The 18,780-nt window shown below is 47.0% G+C and overlaps 1 protein-coding gene and 1 long non-coding RNA gene across 24 annotated transcripts in view; one reads left to right on the forward strand and one right to left on the reverse strand.

Moving 5' to 3' along the window:
- LOC115275352 overlaps positions 1-5,887 on the forward strand; it is a 36,634-nt gene extending 30,747 nt beyond the window's left edge. Inside the window, exons 2-3 of the long non-coding RNA XR_003901504.1 lie at positions 874-953; positions 5,221-5,887. This is a non-coding gene — a long non-coding RNA (uncharacterized LOC115275352). The remainder of the gene's footprint in view (positions 1-873; positions 954-5,220) is intronic.
- The window catches only part of KIF9 (kinesin family member 9), a 53,571-nt gene that overhangs the window by 25,886 nt on the left and 8,905 nt on the right, over positions 1-18,780 (reverse strand). For 22 of the 23 annotated variants that reach the window (XM_029919063.1, XM_029919066.1, XM_029919065.1 and 19 more), the window contains 7 exons: positions 17,949-18,055; positions 15,403-15,627; positions 9,251-9,334; positions 9,043-9,135; positions 8,121-8,268; positions 6,972-7,036; positions 4,089-4,166 (listed from right to left, as the gene is read on the reverse strand). In XM_029919063.1, the coding sequence (XP_029774923.1) occupies positions 4,089-4,166; positions 6,972-7,036; positions 8,121-8,268; positions 9,043-9,135; positions 9,251-9,334; positions 15,403-15,627; positions 17,949-18,055 (800 nt within the window). The remainder of the gene's footprint in view (positions 1-4,088; positions 4,167-6,971; positions 7,037-8,120; positions 8,269-9,042; positions 9,136-9,250; positions 9,335-15,402; positions 15,628-17,948; positions 18,056-18,780) is intronic. The other variant, XM_029919064.1, reaches the window with a different exon arrangement.

The following is an 18,780-nucleotide window of genomic DNA, read 5'->3' on the forward strand; positions in this document are numbered from 1 at the left end:
GCTCACGTATTTCTTACATTTGTTGTATCTCTCTCTCCCACCCCCAGTAGACTATCAGCTCTTTGAGGACAGAGATTTGTGTTTTTTGTATACTAACACGCTCCAGGTGCTTCGAAAAGTGCCTGGCACGTGGTAAATGCTCTATCAATTTTAGGTGAATGGGTAAATGACATACTCTAGAAACACAATTGCTGAGTCATTTTACATTTGATAGATACTGTCCTGCTGTCTTTCAAGTGAGAGGTACAAAGGATTTTATGCTGAAACCTTCTGTGAACAAGGCTTTCTTCAGTTGTCAAAAAATGGCCACTGGAGGGAGCCCCTGACAACTGGATCCTGACAGTGGCGACCAGAGCTGCAGGGAGAGGAGACAGACCCTGGCATCCTGATGTCTCTGTGGCAATTCAGGGCACAAAGCCTAAGACTCAAAGCACACAGCCAGAGTCCAAATCCTGGCTCTGCCCCTCTGAGAAGCCTGAGAGGGTCTCCTTCGGGTAGACTTCCTATGAGGTCAACAGGAGAAGCCTGATGGCCAGCCCCTCCTCCCAGCTGCGGGATCTCAGCTCTAGAAAATAGATCATGCCCCGACAAGTCGGGTTGCTGAGTGCCTCCAGCTGGATGACTGTCCCGTGTGGTGCAGGGAGCCAGGCTCAAATCTCTGGGCCAATCAGGTGATGTGAGGAAGTGCGCCATTGGCTCTCCCCATAACCAGCTTCCATGTCTACTTCTCCTCATGCTTGGCAGGATCGCCCTCCTGTACTGACTGGAGAGAAGCTGCTTGGCAACACAGGGCTGGAGCACCAGACCCCACAGCACAGGGCCTGGCAGCACCTGCTGATGACCACCTCCTTTTTTTTTTTTTTCGTATCTCAGATGGAACACGTACCTGACCAACGCCTTCAAAGGATCATTTTCTGGATGGAATTAATGCCTTGGAAACAGCACAGACTCAAGTAAGTTCCCTGATGGTCAGGGGCTTTCATCATAAACGTAATGAGGATAATTCAGAGAGGTCTGTCTAGGTAGCACAGCAGGCAAGGAGCAGCTCTCCACCCTGGAAACTTCCCTGGTTGACCCCACTGCAGCCTGCAGGTACGACCTTCTCTCATCAGAGCACAAGACCAAGTATTTACACCAAGGCTCACACCCTTTACATTGCCTCACAGAATCACAGACTGATGGAGTGTGAGGGTCACTGGAGGTCATTGTCCAGTCTCCTCATTCATAGGTGAAAGCTCTGAGCCACTTCCATGGAAGCTACCCCCTGGTCCTGAAAACAGGCATCTATACTGAAGACGGCACTAGAAATAACAGGCAGACTGGCTGTGGTCTCTGGAAAGCAGCAGCCCAGGGAATTTTCCATGTCTCTTTCAAGAACTCATGTTTATAAATGCTGAGGGAGGGACAGTGACAAAGGAAGAGAGAGAAAATCCCAAGCGGGGTCTGTCTGTCAGCAAAGAGCCCAATTTGGGGCTGTAACTGATGAAATCATGAGATCATGACCTGAGCCAAAATCAAGAGTTGGACGCTTAACCAACTTGAGCCAAGCCAGATGACCCATAAATACTTTTCATAACAATTATAAACATGTTCACACTGGATGACATGGAAAGGTGGTTGGCCAGGACCAACAGCAGTGCAGCTTTCAGAACAAAAATTACATGAAAGAGCATAAGATAATTAACAAAAACAAATACAGCTCCAAGCTACAGAAAAGCAAACAATGCCCCAAAACTGGTAAGACCACCCCCAAAACTGACTTTAACAACGTGCTGTCATATTGGCTTGTTCTTTTTCTTTTATTTTTTTAATTAAAAATTTTTTTATTAAAAATTTTTTAATGGTTTTCAATTTATTTTTGAGAGAGAAAGAGAGACAGCATGAGCAGGGGAGGGTCAGAGAGAGAGGGACACAAAGAACCAGAAGACAGGCTTTAGGCTCTGAGCTAGCTGTCAGCACAGAGCCCGACGTGAACCCACAAACCGTGGCTTGAGTCCACAAACTGTGAGGTCATGACCTGAGCTCAAGTCGGATGCTTAACAGACTGAACCACCCAGGCGCCCTGAAATTTTTGTTAAGTAGGCTTTGCGCCCAGCATGGAGCCACTGCAGGGTTTGAACTCAGGGTCCCTGAGATCAAGACCCGAGCTGAGATCCAGTCAGACACTTAACTGACCCAGGCACCCAGATGACTCCCCTATTGTTTAAAGAAATAAGAACACCGCAGACAAATATGCAGCCCCTGTGCACCTCTCTCCAAGTCCATCCCCCCGACACCCCGAGGGAACCCCCAGCTTCAGGTCGGTCTTTTTGTCCCAGGGTGTTTTTCTCGTACAGCACACACGCATATCCGTTAATGATATTCAGCTTTGCTTCGCATGTTTTTAGACTTGGCACAAATGACGGACACTACCATTTGGCCCACTTCAATCCCACTTGAGATTACCCAGCTGGCGGCTCGAGCCCAGGCTCCCTCCCTCCCTAACTCACTCAGCTCCTCTGTCGTGATGTGGGCCAGGGTAGCAGTCGGGGTCACGGGCCCAGCTGCTCCCTAGTAGAGCAGCGCAGCACCGTTCTGCCACAAGGCTCTTCACACAGCATGTGGGGAATGCCTCCAGGCTGTCCACTTGAGAGGGAGCGCCGCTGACCTGTACGAGTGAGCAGTGCACTCGCTAACATTTACTGAGCACTCACTCTGACAGCACTGTGCCAAGAGGTTTCTCCCTGTTACCTGATTCTTCGCAGCCTCTCTTTGAGAGAGGATTCTGCTCCTTCCCCAATTTACTATTGAAGAAACAGCAGCTTACAAAGAATAAGCATCTTGCTGAGGCTCTACAGCTGATGGAAGGAAGGAAAGAGCAGGCTGCTGAAGCCCCAGTGTGGGGGCCATGGCTCTTCACTACTCCAGTGATTCTCGAATGTGGCCCGGAACAGCAGCAGCAGCAACATCCGGGAACTTAGAAATTCAAACCCTTAGGCCTCACCCTTGGGCCAATGGAATCTGGAACTCTGAATGGGTCCAGTGACCAGCTGTTCAAGAAGCCTGCCTGGGGTGGGGATTGGGCTCCTGGGTGGCTTCGGTGCTTAAGCAGCAGGCTCCAGGTTTCTGCTCAGGTCACGGTCTCACACGGTTCCTGAAGTTCCTGAGATCAAGCCCCATGTGGGGGGCTCTGCTCTGGTGGTGTGGAGCCTGCTTGGGATTCTCCCTCTGCCCCTCCCCCCTCACATTTTCTCTCTCTCTCTCTCAAAATAAACATTAAACAAAGAAGACGACGCTGGTCTGGGGTTCTGCTACTGGCTCATTTCTGAGAGCCACTGCTCTATTTTTTTTTTTCTTCTCTTTCTTTTTTTCTTTTTTCCCCCTCCTCAACCTCCAAACCATGGGTTAGTTACACAGAGCCACAGGGACCCTTATTTTCCTTCAGGATCTGGAATCTGGAAGGTTTAACTGCCTTGTCCTGAGCTCAGGGCCCGTTTATGCTTCTGTCTCTGGTAACCACGATTCTACCAGCATCCTGACGGAAAAAGAGGTAAATGAGGTTTTACTTTACAAGAAATTGCCAAGATGCTCTTGAAAGCAATTTTTATCGGTTATGCTCTGGCCAGAAACAGACAAAAGCTTCCATCTCTGCACATTCTTGCCATCACTCCGCATTGTTGGAAACATGCTAAGTTTTGCTGGTCGGAGGGTGGAATTCCACTCAGGTTTCAACCTGCACTTCCCTGGTTAGTGGTGATGCTAAGTTGGGTCATACAGGAGGCAGGACAGAGGTTCTGTAGTGACAGAACCAGAGGAGCCTGAGAGATGGATGGTCCACACTGACTGAACTCTGAAGTGGCTCTAAGGAACTGTCATATAGAAGCCCAGGGCAGTCAGAGGCCCTGAAGCTTCACACATGAACTGGGTGGTGACCTGACCTAGCCCTTTCACCTGTGTGGTGGCCCCCAAGTGGGAGTCCCCAGGGGGTTGGAAGACTCTGGCCTGTCCCAGGATCACACTGGAGCAGGAAGGGAAGCCAGGCTTGTGTGGCCCAGGCAGCAGACCCAATGGCCTCCGCAGTGAGACACCCGCCCACCAGCCCCGAGTACCTCAGCATCATACTTTTCGTTGACAGCAGGCTCAGTGGTGACCAGCCTCATTCTGCTGGCGAACCGCAGTGAAGACAGCTGAAAAACAGATTCAGACAGACCTCTATGTCTTTCACCAATTGCTTGTGAATAGAGATATTTTCAAAACAGGCCACAGGAGCCCACTGGGAAAGACAAATTTCTGCATATAAGCATACTCCATCGTGAAGTGTGGGACTTCTTGGGGGTTTCACCCGAGTCCCTCTGGAGGGGCAGCCAGGCAGGGGTAATTATGGCTGCAGACCCATGAGGCAGCCACGTAAGGAGGCCCCTGAGAAACAGCCCCAGCCCTGTGACCCACTGCACTGGTGTTACATGACAGGTGGAGGGCTGTTCCCTGGCAAGAGGAGCTGCCAGTGGCAGCACAAGGCAGGCCTGAGATCCCAGCCTCACGCCATGCTGGGCTAACTCAGGGCCCCGAAACAGGGGGGCAGACTTGGGGGGAGGGTTGCCCTGAGTGGCCCAGAAGAAGGCCCAAACGGGCTCCTCCTTCAGGCAGTCTGCTCTGGTGGTTAAGGACTCTGCTGCTGACTAACCGCACAAACTCAGACAGCTTTTGTAACTTCTCGGTAAAGTCAGGGAGACTTCGTAAAGAGGTGGGTAACGTGTTCTGGATAGACCTGGCCACAGGGAGCCCTCAGGAGGAGACCCCTGTCACTACAGTCGGAGCTGCTTCTGTGTGGGGTGGACTAGGATGTGCTCCAAGCACAGCAGCAAGTGTGGCCATGCCCCCTCGACGTGTTTATTCCCACACACACGTGCAGTGGCCCTGAGTCAGTCCATGTGACCCACGACAGGAACAGGGTTATGGTTTTAAAGCATTTGGAGAAGGGAATCATTAGCTTGAATACCCCAATATGCCTTCGTCCCGAACCCCTGAGGCCCCTCCATCAGCTCCTCTGGGCTCCGTGGGCTCCATGGGTTCACAAACCTCTAGGGATGGCAGGTATCAGCAGAGTGGCTTCCTATGTGGTGACCAGCTCAGGGGTGGGGATGAGGAGAGACAGGGGCCTTCCACCATCTTAGGGGGCATTTCTCAACAAGGCAGCCAGGAGGCCCAATTTTCATATGGTTCCTCTTGGGGTTCACTCAGGCTGTGTTATCCTACGCGGGTTCCTGAAGCCTTCCTCTGAGGATGCTGCCTGCACGTCAGCCGGAGCTCCCTCCCCGGCCTCCCAAGCCCCAGGGCACTCTCCCTGGAAGCAGGGACGGTCCCTGATGCAAGAGACTGGGAGGCCTTGCAGGAGCGTCTTACTCTGCAAAGTGCCCGGAAAGGAACTGTTTCACCTAAGTGGATTCTCCAGACCACCCAGACTTGCCCTACATCTCCACACCTGACAAAACGTCTATGGAGAACTTTCCAAATCTGTCTTATTTATGATGGTGGCCCTTGAGAGGAAGAAGGGAAGCCCCAGTCGGGGTCCCCAGTTGTGTGAGCTCACTTGTGTCACTGCCTCAGACATCAGAGCCCATATTACTGCCTCTGGGTCTCATAAACTTGTCCCCTGCCAGGTCCCCTGGGTCCTACTGCTGGGTTAATCTTCTTGAGTCAAAACTCTGGCCATAGACCTCACTGCTCCAACCCCACGACACCCCAGCAACCGGTAGAACAGTGAAGGCAGTGGCCTGGCCACCAGGGCCCAAGCAGCCTCTGCAGTCTTTTCTCCCCTTTCTCCTTCCTGAGCCCTCCCCTGCAGGGGTCAGATGTTCCTGACATGGGCCATGCCTTCAGGCCCACAGTCACCTCTTCCAGGAACATCTCTGCTCTCTTTTTATTTTACTTTATTTATAATTTTTTTAATGTTTTATTTATTTTTGATACAGAGACAGAGCATGAGAGGGGGAGGGGCAGAGAGAGAAGGAGACACAGAACCAGAAGCAGGCTCCAGGCTCTGAGCTAGCTGTCAGCACAGAGCTTGATGCGGGACTCAAACCCACAAACGTGAGATCTGACCTGAGCTGAAGTCGGAGGCTTAACCGACTGAGCCACCCAGGTGCCCTTATTTTACTTTATTTTTAAATGTTTATTTATTTTGAGAGAGAGGGAGCATGCAGAAGGAGTAGAGAGAGGAGGAGAAAGAATTCCAAGCAGGCTCTGTTCTGTCAGCACAGAGTCCAACATGGGACTCGAACCCACAAACCATGAGATCCTGATCTTGAGCCAAAACCGAGAGTCAGCCACATAACCAATTGAGCCACCCAGGCAACCTGCATCTCTGCTTTCTGTACCAACAACCCTTTAGCCCCAGTCAGCTCGGTGCCCACCTTCCTCACCCCACTTTCAGGAAAAGTCCCTTTTCCTCTGAAGGATTCCTTCATCTGGGCCTCTCACATTGCTCAGGGCCACAGCAAGAAACTCTGAGGCCCGATGCCCCATATAACTTACCTCTACTGGGCAGCTCTTCCCACCCCACCCCCCCACAGTAAGTACTTAATACCCATCAGTTTGCACTAGCCTTATAACCACAGCCTGGACCCCTATGGTGCTTCTAAGATTTTTAAATGTGTAATTATGAAGAACAAGATATCGGCTGCCCTAGATCCTAATTCACGGGAGCAGCACCCCAAGAAGCATGGTCCTTGCCCCCACAAAACCCTCTTCACATAGACCCCCACGCTGCACCTGCTTCCTGCCTTGCTTCTTCCTCAACACAGCCTCTGCCCCTTGGTACTTGGTATTTGGACCCTGCAACAATTTTGGTGGATTCATCCCCTGGATCACTTCCATCTTGACAAGGTCTATGGCCCAGTATGCTGGCTTAGCCAGCCCAGAGCCAGCCTTACCCAGCCCTGGAACCCACGAGAAGGGATTCCAACCAGGCCACCTTGGCTATCTTTACGTACCGTCTCTTCTAACTGGGCGGCTTCTCCATAGATGTTTGTCAAGAGGACCATATTGCAATTTCCCCCTGCAGAGAGCAGGACACAGAAGGGCCATGAACCATGTGGGTTTTCTGCCAAGAGATTGCTTTAAGGCTGGTAGGGGTCTGCTATGGATTGCGTGTTTGTGCCCTGCCAAATTTCCCATGTTCAAGTCCTATCCCCCAGTGTGATGGTATCTGGAGATGGGGCCTGGGGGAGGTGATCTGGTTTAGATGAGGTCCTGAGGGTGGAGCCGCCATAATGGGATTAGTGCCCTTATATGAGAGAAAGAGAAAGACCAGAACTCTGTCTCTCTTTCTGGTCCCGTTCTCTTTTCCTTCTTGCTCGGTGCCATGTGACAGACAGCACAACAAGAAAGCAGCTGTGTATGAGCCAAAAAGAGCCCGTACCAGGAACCATCCAGGCTGAACCTTGATCTGGGACTTCCAGCCTGCAGTGCTGTGAGGAATTAATGTCTGCTGTTGAAGCACTGCAGTCCGTGGTGTTTGGTTAGGGCCACCTGAGCTGACTCAGACAGGGTCAGAAGGGACACACCTAGGCATGTGCGAGGGCTGGAGGAGGGCAGGGGAGGGGAGAGGCCACTGGATGCACCTAAAAGAGGAGCCGGGGGAACAGCAGAGGAGAGATGGCATGGGGCAGGGGAGAAGGCTGTGGGCCAGGGCTTAGCTACTAGTGGCTCTCAGTAATCAGATGCCCTAGACTGTGCCATCAGGCCCAACACGAAAGCCTGGGGACACAAGGATGACAAGACACAACCCCTGCTTCTCTGTCAGGGAGGCTGTGGGGGAAGAGTAGGAGGCATGGCAGGGGCCCTCCACCTAGTCTTGAAGGCCGTGAAGGATTCTGCCAGGTTTAGGGCTGAGGGGAAGCGAGAAGGTAGTCCTGACAGGCAAAGTTTAAACAAAGCTTCTGAGAGAGCTGCATTGCATGCCATGGGTGACAGAAGAGGGGACCATGCACGACTGCCTTTTTAGCTGTGTCCGGGACCACAGTGAAAAGGCTGCAGGGAAGCGCACGCCGCTGGAAGGGAGCAATTCCATTACCATCAGCAGCAGCAGTGCCCGGCCTGTCCCTCCGCCCTGGGCACTGACCACCCTCACCTGCCCTTACCTAGCGAGTCCTTGAGGGCATGGGTGAGCTTGCACTGCCGGAAGGGGATGTGGTCCCGCTTCTGGTCCCCCAGGGCAATGATGGCCTGCTCCAGGAATGACAGTGACTTGTTGATGTAGGTGGCTTCCTTCAGGACTCGGCCCTCAGACTACAAACCAAAGGTCAGTTCCGCTTCACACCAAATGCAGAGGCTGCGCCCCTCCCCCCAGGAACACTGCGGGTGGGTGGCCAGGACAGAGCCCCCTCCCAGAGCCAGCTCTTCCCTCAGTATCACGGGACTGTATTCCATCATGGCCTAATACTAATTAATACTCACAGGAATGCTCATGCAAGTATTCATGAGAACGCTCATGGGAATATGAATACTTCTGTGAATATTCACATGAATACTCACATAAGAGTCACACTGATATGAATACGCATACGCACAGGAATGTTTGTGCAGATACTTGGGCAAACATCCTGTGACCATCATACACATACAAACAGCTGAATGCACATAAAAATGCTCACTGCATACTCGTGTGAATACTTATGCTAATACTCACACGCCCATGAACAGCTGAGCTGAAATACTCTTGGGAAGACTCATGTGGACACTCTCACTCTTATGCAGAGAAAGGCTACTACTAGCACCAAGCATTTTCTGAGCACTTAATGGGGGGCCAGGCACCTAGCTAAGAACTTAGGGGAGGTCCTCTCGTTTAATGCTTACAAAAATCCTATTATGTACAAACTACAACTATGATGCCCCTGTTTCCCCTCTACTGATTCCGTCAGTCCAGCTCCATGGAGTCAGGCTCACGTGCTCCACTGTGCCCAGCTTAGGGGACACAAATTCCCCGGGGGACGTCCCATGGGTATAGGTGTGGTGCAGGAAACAGGGCTGTGGCTTGAGAAGGGATGCCCTGCTCCCTCTTACCCCAGTCTTCCCCAGCCTTTCCGAGCCCGCTAGATCCACCAAGTTAATTTTGGAAGTGATGTACTTTTCGTCTGATAAGGTCCGTGAGTGAGCCTACGAAACATCCAAAAAGAGGTTTGATGTCACAGGAAGAAGCTTCTATCTGGAGCAGGCCCTGTGAGACTGGACTGCCCCCCACCCCAGGGTTATTCAAGGACCTCAGACCCACCTCCACATAGATGGTGAAGATGCAGTGTGACCTGGATGAGTTTTTGTTCATCGTGTGGGAGGCTATAATCCTGTTGGTCTCTCCCTGAAGAGGAGGGGAGAAGTAGAGAGCAGTTTGAAGAATTAAAACAATAAGGCATTTGGGTCATTTTCAGCTATTCTGACAGACATACAAGTGATTTCATGTTACTATCATCAGACCTTCCAGAAAAATCTCATTTATAGACTAGTAGAATGGGAGACTGATTGGAGTCCAGACCTAGGCTTTCACCCTCTGCTAGGGATGTGTGAATTTGTAGAGCTTTCCAAAAAGCAAAGTAGCAATAAGAATGACAAAGTCTTAAAATGTTCATGAATATTGACTAACTATGAACCTACATATTCAATGATTAGGGAATGATCTATCTGTACAGTGGAATGTTATATAGCCAGGAAAATGGTGACAAATATTTTTTAATAATAGAGAAATGCAAAATCCAAAGTCATAGCAAACTGACTTCAATGGCACATTAAAAGGATCATATGCCAGGGCACCTGGGTAACTCAGTCAGTTATGTGTCTGACTCTTGATTGTGGCTTAGGTCATGATGTCACAGCTCACGAGTTTGAGCCCTGCTCAATCTCTCTCTCTTTCTCAAAATAAATTTAAAAACTTAAAGAAGAAACTTTGCACATTTAATCCCATCTTGGCATCTGTTTCTCAGAAGGCCCAGACTAACATTTTTTTTTAAATATATATGCATGTTTTGTTTTTGTTTTTGTTTTTGTTTTTTGTTTTTTTTTAATTTTGTTTTATTTATTTTTGATACAGAGAGAGACAGAGCATGAGAGGGGGAGAGGCAGAGAGAGAAGGAGACACAGAACTGGAAGCAGGCTCCAGGCTCTGAGTTAGGTGTCAGCACAGAGCCTGATGCGGGGCTCGAACCCATGAACGTGAGATCTGACCTGAGCCGAAGCTGGAGGCTTAACCGACTGAGCCACCCAGGCGCCCCCTAACATATTTTTAAAAGGCTATTGAATAGACTGACAGTTGACTTCTCACTACTACTGATGGAAACCATAACTTTGCAATGATCTCTTGAATATGGTAGAACAAAACAAATGCCAAAACAGAATTTTATACCCAGAAAAAATATCTTTCAAGACTGAGGGTAAAATAAGGACATTTCAAAAAACAAGAAACTCTTTGTCACTAGCATGCTCACTGTAAAGGAGCAGAAAGAAAGAAAACAATCTCCAGTGGAAGGTGATGGAGAAAAGAAAGGAAAAGCAATGAGACTGGTAAATATGAGGGTAAATATAAAAGAATGTGTCCTATATAAAACATTAATAATGATGCCCCTGCAGAGTCAAAAAGCAAAAACTTAAAAGGCAAGGCAGCAATCCTAAGGTTTTATAGGATGCAGGAAGTAAAATGTTTTCATGACCTCTAGATTTTTAGAGGTTTATTTTTTTATTTATTAAAAAAACTTTTAAATATTTATTTTTGAGAGAGAGAGACAGAGCATAAGCTGTGGAGGGGCAGAGAGAGGGAGATACAGAATCTGAAGCAGGCTCCAGGCTCTGAGCTGTCAGCACAGAGGCCATTGGCGGGCTCGAACTCATGAACAGTGAGATCATAACCTGAGCCGAAGTCTGACGTTCAACTGACTGAGCCACCCAGGAGCCCCACAGAGGTTTTATTTTTATTAAAAAAATTTTTTTAACATTTATTCATTTTTGAGGAGAGATGGAGTGGGAGTGGGGAACAGACAGAGAGAGAGAGGGAGACACAGAATCTGAAGCAGGCTTCAGGCTCTGAGCTGTCAGCACAGAGCCTGACGCAGGGCTCAAACCCACAAGTGGTGAGATCATGACCTGAGCCAACGTCGGATGCCCAACTGACTGAGCCACCCAGGCGCCCTATTTTTATATGTTTATTTATTTATTTTTAGAGATAGTGCGTGGGGGAGGGGCAGAGAGAGGGAAAGAGAGAAGGAGAATCCCAAGCAGGCCCTGAGCTGTCAGTGCAGAGCCCTACCTGGGGCTTGACCTCTCGAGCAGTGAGATTATGCATGACCTGAACCAAAATCAAGAGCCACATACTTAACTGACTGAGCCACCCAGGAGCCCTATTTTTTAAACATTTTAATATAATTATAACACAAGATGATGTTATAGTAAAATATAATAAAAATTATGATAAAATGACACTTTGTTTTGATCCATAGGAGTTTTGAATAAATGTATGGGAGGTCCCCTGTACCCTTCACTCAGCCTCTCCCTAAGATAATATCTTGCAGAACTATAGCACAACATCAAATCCAAGAAGTTGACTTTGGCATAATCCGCAGAGCTTATTCAGCTCTCATTAGTTAGATACACTCATTAGGGTGTGCGTGTATTAACTAAAGATACCAAGTTGTTTCTGGGATAAACTGAGAGAGTGAGAGGATATAAATATGAATAAATCTATAACTTCTAAATTAGTAAAGGGGAAAGCAAGTATAATAAAAAATATCTAACAAAAAAGAGGCAAAACATGGGGGCATTAAGGAGGACATGTTAGGATGAGCACTGGGTGTTATATGTAGGAGATGAATTACTGGAATCTACTCCTGAAATCATTATTGCACTGAATGCTAACTTGGATGTAAATTAAAAAATAAATAAAAAATAAAATTAAATAAAATAAGGGGCTAAACTGATAAGAAAAATAAATGTAGAGCAAATGGGATAAAGAGCTCATAATAACATGATGGATGTAAACCCAAATGTATCAGTAATTACATTAAGTGCAAATGCAACAAAATGTTTTGGTTAAAAGATAAAGATGATCAGACTACCAAGACTGAATTATGATGAAATGGAAAATTTAAACAGACCAATTTATGAATCAGTAATCAAAAACCTCCCAACAAATAAAAGTCCAGGGTCAGATGACTTAACCGGAGAATTCTACCTGTGGATTAAAAAAAAATTGGGGGGGGGTGCCTGGGTGATTCAATAGGTAACACATCCGACTTTGGCTCAGGTCATGATCTCACAGTTAATGAGTTCAAGCCCCACATCAGGTTCTGCACTGACAGCACAGACCCTCCTTGGGATTCTCTCTGTTTCTCTCTCTGCTCCTTCCCTGCTTGCTCTGTCTCACACACACATACTCAAAATAAATAAATAAACTAAAAAAATTTTTTTTTAATTTTTTATTTTTGAAAGAGAGGCAGAGTACAAGCAGGGGAGGGGCAGAGAGAGGGAGACAGAGTCTGAAGCAGGCTCCAGGCTCTGAGCCTTTAGCATAGAGCCCGATGTGGGGCTCAACCCATAAAAGTTAAGATCATGACCTGAGCTGAAGTCAGATTCCCAACCAACTGAACCATCCAGACGCTCTTCTACCTGTGGATTTTTAAAACAAAATCCTCTTATGTGCTCTTTACACAAAGAGTTAAAACAAAAACTTTATATACATAACACATAGAAAAAAAAAGCAAGCCATGGGATATATATTTATAAGACTTATAACTGAAAAAGGATTAGTTTTCAGAATATATAAAGAACTCATACAAAGAAGGGAAAGTAAAAAGACGTCTGTAAAGAAGATTAAAGATATGAAAAGGGAAATCCAAATGGTCAGTAAACACATGGAAAGGTCTTTCATCTCATTAGTAATTAGGGAGAAGAAAACACAGAGCACAGTGGGAAAAACCAGACACTAGCCAGACTGGTCAAAATTTTAAGGTCTTAAGATCTAACCCACTGTGGGAGCATACCATTATGGGAAAGAGTTGGCATTGCCTAAGAAAGTTTAAGACACGCTGAATGACCCATAATTGCAATCCTTGGTTTTACCTACAAAAATTCATGTTTATGTACATGAGGCAGACATATAAGAATGTTCCCAGTGGCATTGTCTGAACTATCCCTCAAACTAGGAAAACCCACATATCCATCAGAAGTAGAGTAGGGGCACCTGGGTGGCTCAATCAGTTCAGCATCTGACTCGATTTGGGCTCAGGTCATGATCCCAGGGTCGTGGGATGGAACCCCATGTTGGGCTCTGTGCTGAGCATTGAGCCTGTTCAAGATTTTCTCTCTTTCTCCCTCTACCCCTCTCCCTCACTCATGTGCACCATCACTCTCTTTAAAAGAAAGAGAGAGTGGCTAACTAACTTGTAGTATATTCACCCAAAACCCAACGTAATACAGTGATGATGCCAATGAAAAATATATAGCAAGAACATAGATGAATTTCACATAAAAAGTAGGTAAGAGGAAAAAGTAATTAGAATTCATTCTAGGTGATTCCTTTTATATAAAAGTTTCCCAAAAAATAACACTATGCTGTTTGAGGAAACATACATAGTATGGTAGAGGTGGTAAAGCTCTAAAGAAGACCAATGAAATGATGACAAGTCAGGAGAGTGGTTACTACTACGGGTATGAATAAATCCTTATTCATGATAAAAACGCTTCCCAAACTTGGACCTTCTTTAACCTTAAGCCACCAAAAACCTATAGCAAATACCATTAGTCATGGTGAACTGTCAGGAGCAACAATAAGAATGAATGCTCTATTGGTACCTCTGGGATGCTACAGGTTTAAATCACCCCTGAGGACACCTATGTAACAATTTAAAAAATATAAATGTCGGGGTGCCTGGGTGGCTCAGTCGGTTAAGCCTCCGACTTCGGCTCAGGTCAGATCTCACGTTCGTGGGTTCGAGCCCCGCGTCAGGCTCTGTGCTGATAGCCTGCTCAGAGCCTGGAGCCTGCTTCCGGTTCTGTGTCTCCTTCTCTCTCTGCCCCTCCCCCTCTCATGCTCAGTCTCTCTCTGTATCAAAAATAAATAAAAACATTAAAAAATTAAAAAAAAATAAATGTTTATTCATTTTTGATGGGGGAAGGGGCAGTGAGAGAGGGGACAGAGGATCTGAGGTGGGCTCTGCACTGACAGCAGTGAGTTTGATGTGGGGCTCCAACTCATCATGACTGTGATAACATGACCTGAGCTGAAGTTGCAGGCTCAATGGCACGATCAAGTCATGCAGGTGCCCCACCTATGTGGCTTTTTAAATAAAGTTTTATTGACATATAATTTAATAAATTTTAATATGTTTTATTTATTTTGAGAGAGAGACAGAGAGACAGAGAGGGAGTAGGGGAGGGGCGGAGAGAGAGAGGGAAACAGAGAACCCCAAGCAGGCTCTGCACAGTCAGTGTGGAGCCCAATGTGGGCTCGAACTCATGAACAGTGAGATCATGACTTGAGCTGAAATCAAGAGTCGGAGGCTTAACTGAGCCACACAGGCACCCCTATTGATATATAACTTAAATTATAAATTTTGTATAAAATTTCTGGTTTTATACAATTTGTGATTTTTTAAAGCAAATTTAGAGTTGTTCAACCATAACCACAATTCTGTTTTAGAGATGTTACATCACTCAAAAAGTTCCCTGGACCCATCTGCAGCCATTTCCCACCTCCTACTCCCAGCAATTGCTAATTTACTTGTATCTCTAAAGATTTGGCCACTGGGAACATTTCAAATGAATGGAACTAAACAGGATGTAGTCTCCTGTATTTCTTAAGAAAAAATTTTTTAACATTTATTTATTTTTGAGAGAGAAAGAGACACAGAGTGTGAGCGGGGGAGGGTCAGAGAGAGGGAGAGACACAGAATCTGAAGACAGGCTCCAGGCTCTGAGCTAGCTGTCAGCACAGAGCCTGGTGTGGGGCTTGAACCCCCAAACCGGGAGATCATGGCCTGACCCGAAGTTGGATGCTCAACCGACTGAGCCACCCAGGCGCCCTCCAATATGACTTTTAAAAGATAACATATGCTGGGGAATTTATAGATTTATAAGAGCTTTTATATACTAAGAATGTTAATTATTGTTTTCTATACCACAAATGCCCATGATTTCACATTAACTGAAAAAAGGACAATTTCAACTACGTTAATTTTTGTTCCTATATTTTTCATTACTATCTGAACTTGCTAAATGAGCATATATTCACATTCATTCTGGTTATCAAAGTAAAAAACTAAGAAGGAGGGAGGAAAAGAAACAAAGGAAGAAAGAAAAGGAGGGAAGGGAGGAGAGGGAGGGAGGGAGGGAGAGAGGAAGGAAGGAAGGAAGGAAGGAAGGAGTCCTTAGATTTGGTCATCTCACCTCAAAAAGGAGGCTGAATGCATCCTCCTCCTGACTTGTAAGGTGGACTGACAAGCCCTTAACGAAGACCCCCTGAGGGTTTTCCACGATGGTCATTGGTGTGACTGATGGTCCGACATAGGGCAGAGTGGACAGGAGATCAAACAGACTCTCATTGTAGATTTCCAGATAGGAAACACGCACAGTGATGGCATCTGTGGGGCGTTCTTCGATCATCCTAAAAACCTACATGGAATGTTGGACAGTAGTCACTAAGCAAAACTCCAATGCCCAACTGGTATTAGGAGAGTTCGTACCTCAGCAGGGAACATCAAGAAGTACAAAAAAAAAAAAAAAAATCTCTGTCCTAAAAGAATTTGCAGTCTAGCTGGGTTGATGGTCATCATCATCAACAATTACTATTAATAGATCATTGAGTGATACCCTGTAGTTTTTTGAAGCCTGATTTAACAGATTGTACAGCCATGATGAATGTAAAGGACTCTAGACTAAAGATCCCTCATTTAATGGTGTCTCACCATATATAAGCCATTATTTAATCCTATTCTTACAACTCCCCTGTGATTGAAGAAGGTAGGGGCCATGCCCAACTGAAGAAAGACTCATGCAATGAAATTATATGTCTATGGTCATTCAGCTAGTAAGAGAAGAAGCCAAGTCAAAACAGCCTTCCTAACTCCCAATAGGTATAGGTGACTTTGGACTGGTTTTTTCCCCTCTCTGGACCTTAACTTTCTTAGTTGTCAAATGGGAGGGGGGAGGTGAGGTTGGCTGGGTGATCCCCGAGGCCCCCACCTTGCTCTAATAGTTGAGGGCTGTGCTGTCCTACACGGCAGACACTAGCCACTGGTGGCTGCTGAGCACCTGAAATGTGGCTGATGCAAATAAGGAGCGGAATTTTAAATTTCACTTCACTGTAATTAATTTGAATTGAATTAAAAAATAGATGCTAAAGGGGCACCTGGGCGGCTCAGTCAGTTGACCATCTGACTCTTGGTTTTGGCTCAGGTCATGATGTCACAGTTGTGGGACTGAGCCCCACAGGCTCTGCACTGACAGTGAGGAGTCTTTTTGGGATTCATTCATTCTCTCTCTCTCTCTCTCTCTCTCTCTCTCTCTCTCTCTCTCTCCCCTTCCCTCCCTCCCTTCCTCCCTCCTTCCGCCTTTCCCCAGCATTGTGCTCTCTCTCAAAATAAACTTGAAAAAATGGCTCCTAAGTTCAGTTACTGGTAAACTCTTCAGTATGTTGGGAACAACTTGAGTTCATACATCTACTTTTTCAGCTATGAATTTTATGAAGTCTAATATTTCAAATTGAGTATCCCTGATTAAGTATTTAGTGTCTAAATTGAAATGGGCTGTAAGTGTAAAATACACACTGCATAGACTTAGTGTGAAAAAAAATAACATAAAACATATCAAGAATTTTTATATTAATTACATGTGGAAATTATATTCTAGATATAGCAAGTTATATAAAATATATTATTAAAACAAGTCCACCTGTTTTTAAACTGTGGTTACTAACAATCTCAAAATTGCATGTGTGACTTACTGTCACTGCCGTGCTTCTACTGGGCAGTGCTGGGCTCAACTACTGAAGTCTAAGATGCTGGGATACTGAAGCCTGGACAGTGAGATATGAAGGCTGCTGCTTCATAAATTAGAGCATGGGTGCTTTACACACTAGAGGGCCATCTACATTTTTTTAACTTTTTTTTTTTTTTAAGTCTTTTATTTTAAGAGACAGAGACAGAGAGTGAGCAGGGGAGGGGCAGAGAGAGAGGGAGACACACAATCTGAAGCAGGCTCCAGGGTCTGAGCTGTCAGCACAGAGCCCGACACGGGGCTCGAACCCACAGACTGTGAGATCATGACCTGAGCCATGAGTCGGCTCATTTTTTCAAATGAGTGAGTGAGTCGGCCACTTAGCCGAATGAGCCACCCAGGTACCCCCATCTACATTTTTTATAGGACAGAGCTATAAAGCCTCAGGATGCTTTCAGGGGAAAGCCCTTTGCCTCCTACCTCCGAAGGTTCTCACAGAACTCCAAAGGAAGGCACTTCTGTACTGTGTTCAGTCATATTTCTTAGACTCCCAGGGCTCACTTGGTCCTGAAAGCTCATGTTGTGTCCCGCTTCTTCCCTTTGCTCTTTCTGGGGCTGTGGCAGTGGAAGAAGCCAGAGCTGGCCAGACAGGAAGCTTTGCAAGAGGCCATATCCCCTTCATTAAAACGAGGCAGGAACATGATTGGAACCTCCAAATCCTCAATTATGGGACCACAGACTATCGCAGCAGCAAGAAGCTGGTCAGCATGTCCAACTCCCTCTTTTGCAATGAGGAGACAGGTTTCTCATGGGTTTGGGTCAGATGCTGAAACTTGAACTCCCAGTTTCCTGAGGCCTCTGCACCCCCTGCACTTATCCACCCGCCGCCCCCCCACTTGTGTATCCTGTCTCCAGTAGCAGAAGCAGGCCTGGGGTCAGCAGCAGCTGCAGTAGAGAGGGAACCTGTGTGGCACCCTGCCTTTGGGCCCGCTCTCTACCTGCTGTAGGGCACGAGGAAGGATCCCCCGGTGCTTGTAATTCTCAGTTGCCCCTGTCATGGTGTATGTCTTGCCGGCTCCCGTCTGCCCATAACACATGATGGTACCTGCAAACATTTGGAAGCCCGTCTTGGTGATGTCTGAGAAAATAGCTCCAAGGACAGCTCTCCTATCCTCCAGCACACCTGGTGCCAGCTTGGACCCTGGCACAAAGGTGGCCATCAAGAGCAGCAATGGACATGAGGGATCCTGCCTTGGGGAACAGGGTGAGTGGGCAAGGAAACAGGAGAAAAATGGTCAAAACACAGACTGCTACTCTGAATCTCTGGCCCAGGTAGTGCTCCACTGCTCCCTCTGCCAAGAGAAGATCAGCCCCTAGGGCTGCTGAGCAGAGTGGGGGACTCCAGGGAACAGAGGAACTGGGAATATTCCTAGCAGGTGAGGAGGGAGCTAGGAGTATTGAACTCCAGCCCTTCTTTAGCAAGGCCGTGACCTGTCAGAATCCCAGGGGTAGGCCTCCCTGAGGCAGGCCAGTCTGGAGGCAAGGAGAGCTTTCAAAATCCCCAGGAAGAGATGGGAGTGGGAAGGGAATTTCCTGTTAATGATGAGAATTCTTTGTAGACTACAAGTTCCCACAGGATCAAACAGGGCTGCTACTTGGCCCCATGCCACTTCCAGAAACAGACCTTGATAGGTCCTGATCTGGTCCTACTGCCCTCTCTGGGAAGACTTCCACTTGCACCTCTCACATCTCTTAGGTCTACTGTCGTCACCACCAGACTCTGAGACATGAACCATGCTGTCACCCTGGGCTCTGTTCCCACCCGCTCTT

This window comes from Suricata suricatta, chromosome 12 (assembly GCF_006229205.1).
Source record: "Suricata suricatta isolate VVHF042 chromosome 12, meerkat_22Aug2017_6uvM2_HiC, whole genome shotgun sequence".
NCBI lineage: Eukaryota > Metazoa > Chordata > Mammalia > Carnivora > Herpestidae > Suricata > Suricata suricatta.